Source organism: Impatiens glandulifera, chromosome 5 (genome assembly GCF_907164915.1).
Source record: "Impatiens glandulifera chromosome 5, dImpGla2.1, whole genome shotgun sequence".
Taxonomy (NCBI): Eukaryota; Viridiplantae; Streptophyta; class Magnoliopsida; order Ericales; family Balsaminaceae; genus Impatiens; species Impatiens glandulifera.
The window spans coordinates 31,462,623-31,474,952 of NC_061866.1; the positions used below are offsets into that span (position 1 = coordinate 31,462,623).

Consider the following 12,330-nt stretch of genomic DNA (forward strand, 5'->3'; position numbering starts at 1 on the left):
TATCAGAGGTATTTGATTAGTACTTCCTAGGTGGGGACCATAGACATATGCCAGAATGGCCATCAGTAGACGATATTTACGTGCCTTTGAACATTGGCAATAAGCACTGGGTATTGTGCGTCGTTCGTCTACAAGATAATCACATTGACGTTTATAACTGCGACTCAAGTATTTATAGGAATCTCGATCCATACCTGAGACCTTTGTGTGAGATGATTCCACGAATATATGTAATGGGAGCCACTGATGCTGAGCTACAAAGGTATCCTAAGTTCAATTTCCAGAAACTGACATATAAAAGGTTGCCACACCCAGCCAAAAATGCAGTCGCCAAAGTAGGGGAAGTCCCTAGAGCAGCAGAAAGTGGGGATTGTGGTGTATTTATGCTTATGTACATGGAATACTTGACTGCTGGTTTAGGTGTAGAGAAGGTGACCTTCAATGAAATGGAGTTTTTTAGACAAAAGATGGCGGTCCGGTTATTTCATCAAATTACATAACCTTAGTTTGTATTGTAATCTTTTATTGATTTTTGGATAGAACTTGACTGGTGCTTATGTATTCTGATCTTGTATTGCTTTTTGGATAGAACTTGAACTTAAGTTACATTTCATGTTATAATATTAATAGTTTTAATGTAGTCTAGTTGGTTGGTAGTCTGATATTTACATACCAAATAATTGAACATATAATTCAATGTACATAAATAATACCAAGTAACTAACTTAAACTAACTTTAACTTAACGAAACGTTAAGTACTTAACGAAACGCTAAGTACTTAACGAAACGCTAAGTACTTAACGAAACGCTAAGTACTTATCGTTTCGTTAAGTACTTAACGAAACGCTAAGCATTTAACGAAACGCTAAGCACTTATCAGTACATAGATAAACTAGATACAACAAACAGAGTACAACTTATCCGATTAAAACTTATCCGAGTACAACTTATCCCAAACATAATACCACTTATCCAAAACATAAAACAACTTATCCAAGACATAATACAACTTATCCAAAACATAATACAACTTATCCCAATCAATCATCAATCTAAAGGCTCATATTGTTGAGATGATGGCTCGTGCTGTTGAGAAGATGAGTCATGATGCTTAGATGATGATGCTTTTGTAGTAGATGGTGCAGGCATGACTGCTTTGCATGTGGCCCTATTATGTACTAGTCCAGCACATGAGCTGCATCGTCTCGGAGCCTTACGTACCTCACCTTGAGATGACCTACGCTTTGTTTGTGGGCGCCCTTTCTTAACCTTAACAGGTGGTTTTAGACATACGCGTTCCTTGATCATTTCGGGAATATCCCAATCGTCTTCATCACCAGCAGGGTAACATGTCTCCGCATATGCATTCATCCAAGATTCAGTTGTGTAATACCTGTCAGAATGGAAAATAAAACGATTAAACAATTGGTTAAATAGATTGAACATGTGAGCTGAATAATACCTTGAACAAAAGTCATAACAAACCAAAGTGCGGTGACGAGCAGCAGCCATTGCATGCGTACAAGGAAGACCAGAAACTTCAAATACCCTACAAGTGCAGTTCATGTCTTTCAAATTGACTTTAAAATGAGACTCATTGTCATGCACATAAAACTCGAATCGGTTAAGCGATGATACTGTATAGAATCTAGCCTTCTCGAATCCCTCACGTAATAACTTTTCATATGTTGGAGATAACACTTCTCGGTGGTTGGACGCTCTTTCTCTTCTCTCATTAAACCAACCTTGTATTGTCAATCTTAAATACTCGGCCATTGAGGAAATGGGTACTTTCTGGCTTCCCTGCTCTGACTATTAAAACTCTTAGCATAATTGCTTGTTAGTTGATTGTATCGCTTACCGGGGAAAAATGCTCTACTCCATCTTTGAAATCCAATTTCTTCCAAATAGGCAGCAATCCTATGATCTTTAACTCTTATCTTGTCAAAAAACGATTAAATTCGTGGATAGTGTACGCACGAGAGGCCATATCAAACTCCATATGACAATTATCAGTTTTGAATTTCGCGTTAATATTCATCTTTATGTGATATGTGCACGCACCGTGGTATGCTTCTGGAAAAACAGCACATAAGGCATTGGCGATGCTTGGGTGTCTATCGGATACGAAGACGAGATCATCAACTAATCCAATTGCTTCTCTCAAATTTTGCATAAAATAAGTCCAAGAGTTATTATTCTCTGAATCAACAACTCCGAATGCGACATGATATAATTGTTCATTAACATCTAATGCAATAGCCACCAATAGTTGACCTCCCACCTTGTGCTTAAGAAAACTGGCATCAACACACAATACGGGACGACAAAAGGCTTTGAAACCCCTAATAGAGAGGCCTAGGGACATGAACATATACTTGAAGTGGCCGAGCTCGTCTGTTTGGATGTCTGTTATGGTACAAGGATTATGCTTCTCCAACATGTAAAGGTATGAGGGTAATTTTTCATATGAATCCTCTACCGTTCCTCCCACCGCCACTAAAGCCATTTCCCTTGCCCTCCAAGCCTTATTATAAGTCAAATTTATCCCATAAGTTGTCTACATGTCTTCAATTATTTTCTTAGGCAAGTGATTATGGTGATGGTCCATGTACTTACTCTTCACGCACTGCCCAATAACTCATACTGGTGTTTGTATTTTTTTCTCTAGCCTCGACAGAACTGAGCATGAGTGTTGTTGGTCGAATTTCCGGATCTCAAACATTTCAGATAATTTACCTTTCACGGCACGCAATCTCCACTTGCATTTCTCATCCAAACATTTCACATACCAAAGATGTTTTCTTGACTTCTCCACCTTGAATTCAAAATGATTAGTCATCGCATATTTATATAGCATCAGTTGTAGTTCTTTTTTATTTTCAAACAAGGCACCGACTTCCAATACGGTTTCAGTAGTTAATGCCAACGCAAATGAGGGGTCTGTCGGTGATATGTCTGTCGTGTCTGTAGGTGATATGTTTGTCGATGGTGTACCAAATGATGATCTTCTTGCACTACATGGTGTACCAAATGATGATCTTTTTGCACTACATGGTGTACCCAATGATGATCTTCTTGCACTAGTAGGTGTACCCGTTGATGCTCTTCTCGCACTATGTGGTGTAGGTATTGATGCATGCAAGTCCTGAGTAAGTGAGATGTGAGGCAAAAAGTTATCTCCGGCTTCATTACTTTCAACAAAGACATCCGAGGGTACAACTTCTAGTACAATTTTCTGAGTAAATTGTGGTAGAATACTTTCTTGAGTTGGGTAGGTAAGTAGTGGTATCTTTTCTTTAGTAAATGGTGACTTCTCTACTACAGAGACACACAATGGTGACACAGTTCGACCCAAAATCAAGCGTGATAAATATATGTTCAAATCCTCATCTTCTTTAATAAAAACGGGTCTAGGATTTGTGATATTCGGAATATCATACTTCACTTGCAGCACTAAATCATACGTAGATTTCTGCACATGAAGTCTTTAATGGAGTTTATCAATTAATTCAACATAACGAATACTTTGGGGTAAATCCAATGTTTTGATTGAAGAGGCATCAAAATACAATATTCCATTAGCATCAACTTTCCACTCTCCATTATAGAAAACGAAAACTTCGGCTGCAAGAAAAAATAGAAACAGGATAATTAATACTGTGAAATGGAAACCCTTCGCGAAACGGGAAACCCTTCGCGAAACGGGAAGTACTTCGCGAAACGGAAAGTACTTCGCGAAATGAGAAGTACTTCGCGAAACGGGAAGTATTATCAGATGAAACCCTAAACAACACAGAGATTCGAAAATGCATAAATGAACAACAATAAACTTTAAGTACATAAATTTACCAAGTGTTACAGTGCTTGTGCTCGTCATGGAGCTCATTGAGTGTATCGCCGCCGTTTACCGCCGCCGCCGGCGAGTTTAGAGAGAAGGAGGAGAAAAGCGGAAGGGAAGAGAGAGAAGGGAAGAAAAGAAATGAAAAAAAGATGGCCGAGTTATATTATATAGTAAGGGTAATCTGGACTTTTCACAGCGTCTCACTTCGCGAAACGCGAAGTTCCTTCGCGTTACGCGAAAAAGGTAATTTCGTCCAAAAAAATAAATAAAATGGTCACCCGATCAAATTTCATTATCAGTGACCACGGACACAAATGACCCTATTTTTAAGTCATTTAGTCCAATTTCCCCCACCAAACCCTCGTTTCCTCCTCCACACAAATCTTGCCTCAATTCTGAACAAAAAAACATTAAAGAATATCTTGCCGAGTTAGGTACAGTATTTTGAATCAGTAGCCCTTACCTAACACCATGCAGTTTACAAAGACCGGAGGAGTTCACAGTGGACCGAAGAGAAAGAACACAGAGAGATGGAGAAGGAAAGAGATGGAAATGGAGAAGGAGTTCCGTTGTTGGTAGAAAACAAGCAGATACTATTCAAGGGTTACATAAATGGGATTCCGAAAGAGACGGACATGGAACTGAAGGCAGGTGGGAAAATAGAGCTTCGGGTCGCCAATGGTTCCAGCAGGATTCTAGTGAAGAACCTTTACCTCTCCTGCGATCCTTTCATGCGCGGCCGCATGATTTTCTCTCGCGCCTCCTACATCCCTCCATTTGTCCCCGGCTCGGTTTGTTCTCTTCCTCTCTTTCCACCCCTCGAATATGAAAATGATTTCTAAAATGGGTCATCTTATTTTTCAAAGGTTATTGAAGGATTTGGAGTTTCCCGAGTTATAGATTCTGATGACCCTGATTTCAGACCTGGTGATTTGGTTGTTGGTCTTACTGGCTGGGAAGAATACAGCTTCATCAGAAAAGACCAACAGTTGAGAAAGATTCAACATCATGACATTCCCCTCTCTTATCATGTTGGTCTTCTTGGTAATCTTCCTTTCTGATTCGAAAGCTTTATATTCACTTCAAACTGAAACCCACTCTTTGAATAATTAAAGCTCGTGAGTTCTCAATTGAAATTTCATTATATCCATTTTGTTTGTCTTTGTATATGATAATCAATTTTGAGTAGAGTCAACTTTGTATAAGATCTTCTTTGTTTCCTTCTTTATCTTGATTTGTTTGTGAAGGTGATATAGTACCATGAATTACAGGTAGGAGTTCTGATAAGTCCAGCTAATTTGAGTAGCGTAGGAGTTCTGATAAGTCCAGCCAATTTGAGTAGCTCAACATATTAAACTCAGGCTTTGGAACCACCATATTTTTTATTTTATTTTGAAATGTTGATGTTTGTATCAATAGAGTTGTGGTTAGGTTTTCCATCTAATGATACGAACAATGTACATAACAAGTTCATAACGTCGTTCACTAAATAGCTCTTCCATCCAAGTTGAAAATCATTCACACTTGCTTCAACAGTTGTTCTAATGGCATTATCAGAGATAACCCATATATCCACTCTTATACTATTAGCAGTTTAAGAAATCTTCCTTTTTTTTTTTAATTTAAAGCTAGCACGATTAGAAATCCACCCTTAGTGTATGATAGTTTGATATCACCCTTAATGTACGAGATGATTTGTAACATAAATATGGTGTTAGTATTTTTCTGTTTGAATTTGATACTTTAAAGGTGGATATCAAAATAGCAGATTTTCAGGGCAGATTTCAAAATCTGTTGATACTCTTCTAAGGGAAGATATATGGGTTCTCTCGAAATATTTCCTCGGTCTAATATCACACGGTCCACACCAAATGGTTGGATCTAAAGTCCAGGATTAGCAATCTATTGCTGTAAAGTCCTCAGTTGAGAAGATGGTATCTTAAAACATTCAGCGTTCAGTTTAGCGATTGTTATGCATGAGATTAAATATAAGGAATACTGATAACAATATATCATCCTTGAACAGGAATGCCAGGTTTCACTGCTTATGCAGGATTTTATGAGGTTTGTTCCCCCCAAAAGGGGGATTATGTTTTTGTCTCTGCTGCCTCTGGAGCAGTGGGTCAGCTTGTTGGTCAACTTGCCAAACTTCATGGATGCTATGTTGTTGGAAGTGCTGGTTCATCTAAGAAGGTAAACTCATGGAGACAATTATAAATCTGATATGAGCTTTCTTCAATCAAAGTTTTTCCTTTTCATTTTTTAAGTTTAATGTGATAAAAAAAAAGAGATTGCTGTTTGTCACAAGCTTTTTTCCTTTTCTTTTAGCCTTGTTTGGTATAGGATTCATGTGGTAGTTCCGTAGTGGTAGTGGTTGTCTTCTTCCATGAAAATGGACTTTGATCTTATATTTCCCTTTTAGTTGAAGGGATTTTTGTTGGAAAAGTGTTGATGTAGTTTATGAATAAAGAAAGTGGCTGATGCATAGTAAACTAGAATGAAATGGGCAACTGAAATAGGTTCATGATTGACCATCAAACCAGGTTATATATAGCCATCAAAATGCTGCAAACTGTTTGCCTTCAATCTAAGTTGACAAACTATGTTTTAGAAACTGATAAGACTGGAATTTTGATCTCCATTTCACATTTTAGGTTGACATTTTGAAGAACACACTTGGGTTTGATGATGCTTTCAATTATAAAGAAGAGACAGATCTCAATGCGGCACTGAAAAGGTCAGTTGAGTGGTTTTGTCTTTCTACTACTAAGAGTTTGTTTGCTGTAGGTTTCACAATCCGATTTTTTGTGAAAAAATGGATTATTTGGGTTAAATACTAAAATATCCTTTGTATTTAATGATAAAATATTATTAGAAAATCAATTAAGAATGATTTGAATAATTTGATTAATGATGGGAATCCAAATAACCCTTCCAAACAAGCCTAATTCTATATAGGAAATTTAAATGCGCCAACTTGATCAAATTGATTTGAAAGACTAATAACTTAAATTAGAACTTGATTTTTATGAGATTTCAGATCTTGACTTGTAGTTTATTTGCGTTAAAACTTAAAATTGAGTCTTGAATTTCATAACATATTCAATTTTATCTATTTAAAGACATGTTGACTGAATTTTTTGATGATTCTAAGTAATTCTAATATTATATGTTAGTGATTTGGGGAAAGTATGATGAGACATTTTAAAATTTATTGGTAATTTGAGTGTGATTTTCTTACAAATTCTATGGAATGTGTTTGAGGTTTTGGGATGGTTACGGACAAGACATCTTTTGAGATCTTCTGCGTTTGTGTTTACAATTGATATGTGGAAGAGCATCTTATTTCATCGTCATTTTGCGCTTGTCTAGTACAGTTTTAGGGCCTTAGACCCCCTTTTGTTTTAGCATTCAAACTAATATTAATAATAATGAAAGAAAGTTTTCAACTTAACAATAACAAGGCTATTTAGGTAAACAATATTTTGAATAGAAGTTTTATTATTTTCTAAATTGGTTGCTAGATCTATAACTTGTGCCTATTATTCATGTAATCTTGGTTTATACATTATTATACTTTGAGCTAGAGTAGAACTTGAAAACAAGCTTATCTAGTATTTAGCTTGTTTAGACTTGAAGAGCTTTCAAGTAAGTTCATAAAGACAAATATTAGGTCATTTTTGGCTTGTTTGATTTAGGTTTTCTTTTCAAAATAATTTTGTTTGATGATAGATTTCAAATTATTGGATTATTTGGGTATAATGACCCACGCACCCTTACAAAACTTCTCAAGCATAATTAGTGTATTTTCTTAATATTACAAAAATAAATAATAATAAGTTCATTGGTATTTTAATTAATGATTTGATGATAGGACGTTGAATACAACAAGCCTTATTTGGCACGAGAAAGCCTCATTTCTTCTGTCAAATCAAACAAATTATCGATTAAAATAACAAATGACCTACCATATAACATTTTTGAAACATTAATTATATATCCAAATAAAATTGCGAAATATATTTATTTATTTCTTAACGTAGGAAGTTAGCATGATCCCACAGTCATAACCTCCACTTCAACTTAAGGCGTTTTAATTGGAATCGAGATTGTGATATTTGGTTTCTTAAGAACCACTTTTGTCACTTAAGCAATTAATTTATAAGAAAGATAAAAATAAACCTAGATCATACAAAACTAATTCAACTGTGTTTCTTCAGGTGCTTTCCTAGTGGCATTGATATATACTTTGACAATGTGGGAGGAGCCATGCTAGATGCTGCACTTTTGGAGATGAGGGTTAATGGAAGGATTGCCATTTGTGGAATGGTATCTCAACAAGACCTGTCTAACCCTGACGGAATACGAAACATGTTTTGCTTAATTTCTAAACGCATTAAGATGCAAGGGTTCCTACAGAGCGATTATTTACATCTGTTTCCGCAGTTTGTGAAAGATATGGTCAGTTACTATCAACAGAAAAAGATTGTTTACATTGAAGACATGAATGAAGGTCTGGAATCTGCTCCTGCTGCTCTTGTTGGTTTATTCACCGGGAAGAACATAGGTAAACAAGTTATTCTAGTATCCCACGAGTAATTGAGAAGGTTTTAATTTAATTCAAATAAGACTTGATCATTGGTTAATTGTAGATTTAATTAATATCTTTTAACCTTTTAGTTAATGGGTTGAGTAGTTATCCTAGTTTGATTTAGTCTTTATTATTGTGACTGGGATGATGAAGATGTTGAGATTATGTTTTAGATAAATAGAAGACAATAAGAATAAGTTATTGGTTCAAGAAAAGAAAAATGTAATACGTTTTTGTTAAACATATGGGCTGCAACAAATATGGTCACCCAATAACTGTCAACATCGTCACTATTCGGTCAACTTGATCGAGCTCAATGAATCACGCGGTATACTCATCGGTCAACTTGGTCGGGCTCAATGAATCACGCGGTATACTCGGTGGTGACTCGGTCAAAGGAGGACTCAACAGGATCTGTGACCGTTGATCTGAAGAGTGTGGTTGCTCATCCGGATCTACTGTTCCACAACCCTGTACCCAATGTTCTAAATGGCGGTGGCGGAACGGTAAGTGACTGCCTACTGTCGGCGGTTGAATATAAATAAATTTAAATATAAATATAATAAAGATGTTCTATAATTATCATTTTATCAAAAAAAAACAAAATTAATATTCTCTAACACATATATATTAATATTAATATTAATATTAGTAATTAATTAATTAAAAATAATAAATAATTAAATAATTTGACCGCCTCAGGTATAGGCGGAGCGGTGTTCAACCGCCTAGGCGCCGCCTTAGCGGCCGTCTCGACCGTCATTTAGAACACTGCCCGTACCGTTTCACGTACCATTTCATGTACTCTGCATTAAAATTCTTCAAAACAATTTGTAATCTCAACTTTCCTTATCCTTTAATGCTTCAAAATTGATAATAATTTTGGAGACATTCATTTTCTTCCTATTCTTGTTGTCGTTGTTCATTAAGAGAGGATATTTTCAAACCAAATGAAATTGTGAACAGATGAAATTCAACCATCATTTTTTTCCTCTGAGAGGTTGATTATTAACAATTTTAATTTTGAAACATTAAAATGGTGAAAAAGTTGAGATTAAAGATTGTTTTGAAGAGTTTAAATAGGGTACTCTGTTTTTTTTTTTCTTTGTAGAGATTTTGTTTTATTAATAACTTCTCAGAATTAACAATTATTGAATTGTTGCTGCTTAATTTGAAAACACATAATCTATTATTTTTAAAGTAATTTCAAAAAATTATTTCAAATTTTCATTTAATTATTTCTCAACAAGACCTGATTTAAAAAGGAAAAAATTTCTTTTGAAGGTAAAAAATGAGAATCTTTGACTATTACATTATTTTATTAATTGTTTTAAATTTAATTTACATGTAGAAAGTGAACTATTTGATATATCCAATTCACATATATAAGGTGGGTAGTGCTTCCAAAATTCAAATAAAATAATATATATTTATTACAAAACTTATTAAATTCTCCTAACTTTGTTTTTTTCTAAAATTTAAATTATCAAAACTTATTTGATTGTCAAACCCAGCTGTATCAAACTAAAAACTAGCCGTTTGGAAAGCTACTCATACTTATGACCGTTGTTTTATTCCCCTTATAAACAAACTTCTCTCCATCTCATAATTCTCACAAATCTTCCTCTACTATCTCTCTAACTTCATAAACTTCATTCTCCGATCATGAAAATGGGTTTCTCCGGCGACATTTCCGATCCCCATTACTACACCCACAGAGTATTCATCCTCTGTAACTACATCCTTCTCGGCGCCGCTTCAAGTTGCATCTTCCTCACACTTTCTCTCCGTTTAATCCCTTCAATCTGGGGTTTCCTTCTAATCTTTCTCCACATCATCACCATCGCCGGATCCATCTCAGGCACCGTCGCCGCTTCTTCCTCCACCTCCTCTTCCAGCCGATTACGGTGGTATGGAGCCCACATGGTGGTGACAGTTCTAACAACTATATTTCAGGGATCTGTAGCCATTCTGATCTTCACTATGACTCCAGAATTTCTTGGAAGTTTGAAATCGTATGTGAGAGAAGAAGATGGTGCAGTGATTTTGAAAATGGCTGGTGGGCTTTGTTTATTGATGTTTTGTTTGAATTGGGTTGTTCTTACTTTGGCTTTCTTTTTGAATTATTTTGCTTATGTTGATGGAATTGGAAGGAATTCTATTAATGAAGTGAGGTTGGGATCAGGATCTAAATCAAAGATTGGATCTTGCAATGAGGTAGACGAAGAGACGACCATAAAGGAAAATTTGCCTTTCCCTTTTCAAGTTTAAGATGAAGAGATCATAAAGGGAAATTTGATTTTCCCTTTTCAAGTTTAATAATTTAATGTTTCTGTTTGTGTGTGTAAATCTATTATATATATATAATATATAATTTATTTTGTTTCTTATGTGAGGCTAATAATTCATTGAAAGACTACCGATTGCATTTTGTTTCTTTTTAATTTTTAATAAATTAATCTCACTAAATTATGCTAAAGAATATATAAAAAAGAATTTGAAAAATCTTAATAGAGTGTTTTCATTTTATTGGTGTTCTCCTAAAGTTTCTTTCTTTTAGCAAAGGACAGTTTACACTCTCGAGACTTGTTATCTATAGATTTGGAAATATTGAATCTTTGTGAGGGTAAGTAATCATATTATAAACTCTTAAGCTTCTGTTACTCAAATAACCTCTTGATGTACTTGTTCACTTTTCTATTCCTCCAATCCTAATCTAATTTCTTATTTTTCTTACTCGTTCTCACTTCTAATCATTCATTGTGTAGTATTGAATCCAGAACTCAAGCTTTTGCAAAACTTTTCAAACTAATTCGGAGATTGTTGGCTAAAGATAGTCCAACTGTGATAAAACTCTCAAATAATCTATTTGAGATGAGATTGTGATATGGTCCTTAAGAACTCTCCATGGACATTCAAATGAAATCTCATTCACATTAAGGAAATGTCCACACGACTTCACATTTACCCCATTAACAATTCATATCCTTAAGGAAATCTAGTCATAGAGTCACAAAAATCGCAGAAGTGTAAAATCGGCCGTTGAGTCAACACGACTCGGTCAAATCACTGAAAACGCTTAAAAATAGAAGGAAAAAAATCATTAAGTTTTATTTTTTATATTTTTTCTCATTTTCAAATATCGAAATTTAAACCTACATTACCTTAAGGATTGTTTTTATCAATTATAATAATTAGTAAATTGATCATTTGGTTGATTGAAAAAGAATAAGCACTATCATTAGGTAAAGGGGAATTTGCTAAAATGATTCGGTTTGTGGCCCTTTGAGAGTTGCATTATCTAATTTCATTTTATTTAAGTTAATTGGTAGAGTTAGGAAACATAATTTTCTCCCAAATTCTAGGTCCTTAATTTATGCCTTAGTCTTCTTCTTTCCATTATTTGTCAAATTTTTATAAATAAGAACTTGTAAATGCTTTAAAAAATATATAAAATTCATTCTAAACATTTTTTTCTACATGATATCAGAGTAATACACGATCCACTTCTCCCTTTTTTTTCGTTCAACATAGGACGCCACTCTTTTTTCGTTTTACCTCTCATGGCCACCGACAACTCTTCCTCTATTAGCAACCCTCATTAACCATCAAAACTCTTCACTTGCATGACCCTCAACAGTGTCACCAAGCTTCTTCTCTCCAATTACCTAATCTGAAAACTTCAAATTGAAGCTCTCCTCGACGACTATGATCTTCTCAAATATCCAGATGGATCATTTCTTGCATCGGCGACAACGGTCTCCGCCACCCTTGAATCTCTAGTGAGAACTCTGAATCATGCTTATCAAACATGGCGTCGACAAGACTGTCTTATATACGGTTCTCTCCTCACCACACTCTCCCTTGAAGTGGCATCCCTAGTATCTCAAACAA

General features: G+C 35.1%; 2 protein-coding genes across 2 annotated transcripts; both read left to right on the top strand.

Moving 5' to 3' along the window:
- The first annotated feature begins 4,286 nt into the window (after positions 1–4,286).
- Positions 4,287–8,562, top strand: LOC124938657 (2-alkenal reductase (NADP(+)-dependent)). The gene is made up of 5 exons (XM_047479136.1): positions 4,287–4,636; positions 4,712–4,889; positions 5,872–6,038; positions 6,500–6,582; positions 8,066–8,562. Exons 1-5 carry the CDS (start codon positions 4,376–4,378, stop codon positions 8,442–8,444), a joined length of 1,068 nt encoding a protein of 355 aa, XP_047335092.1. The 5' UTR covers positions 4,287–4,375; the 3' UTR covers positions 8,445–8,562.
- Positions 8,563–10,044: 1,482 nt separating this feature from the next.
- Positions 10,045–10,873, top strand: LOC124938658. The gene has a single exon (XM_047479137.1). It carries the CDS (start codon positions 10,102–10,104, stop codon positions 10,705–10,707), a length of 606 nt encoding a protein of 201 aa, XP_047335093.1. The 5' UTR covers positions 10,045–10,101; the 3' UTR covers positions 10,708–10,873.
- The last annotated feature ends 1,457 nt before the right edge of the window (positions 10,874–12,330 follow it).

Bases quoted from the DNA above. Each gene is read 5' to 3' on its own strand.
- LOC124938658 (XM_047479137.1), top strand. From the start codon at position 10,102: ATGAAAATGGGTTTCTCCGGCGACATTTCCGATCCCCATTACTACACC.
- LOC124938657 (XM_047479136.1), top strand. From the start codon at position 4,376: ATGGAGAAGGAAAGAGATGGAAATGGAGAAGGAGTTCCGTTGTTGGTA. The intron at 4,637-4,711 runs GTTTGTTCTCTT...TATTTTTCAAAG, and splicing joins CTCCATTTGTCCCCGGCTCG to GTTATTGAAGGATTTGGAGT. The intron at 6,039-6,499 runs GTAAACTCATGG...TTCACATTTTAG, and splicing joins GTGCTGGTTCATCTAAGAAG to GTTGACATTTTGAAGAACAC.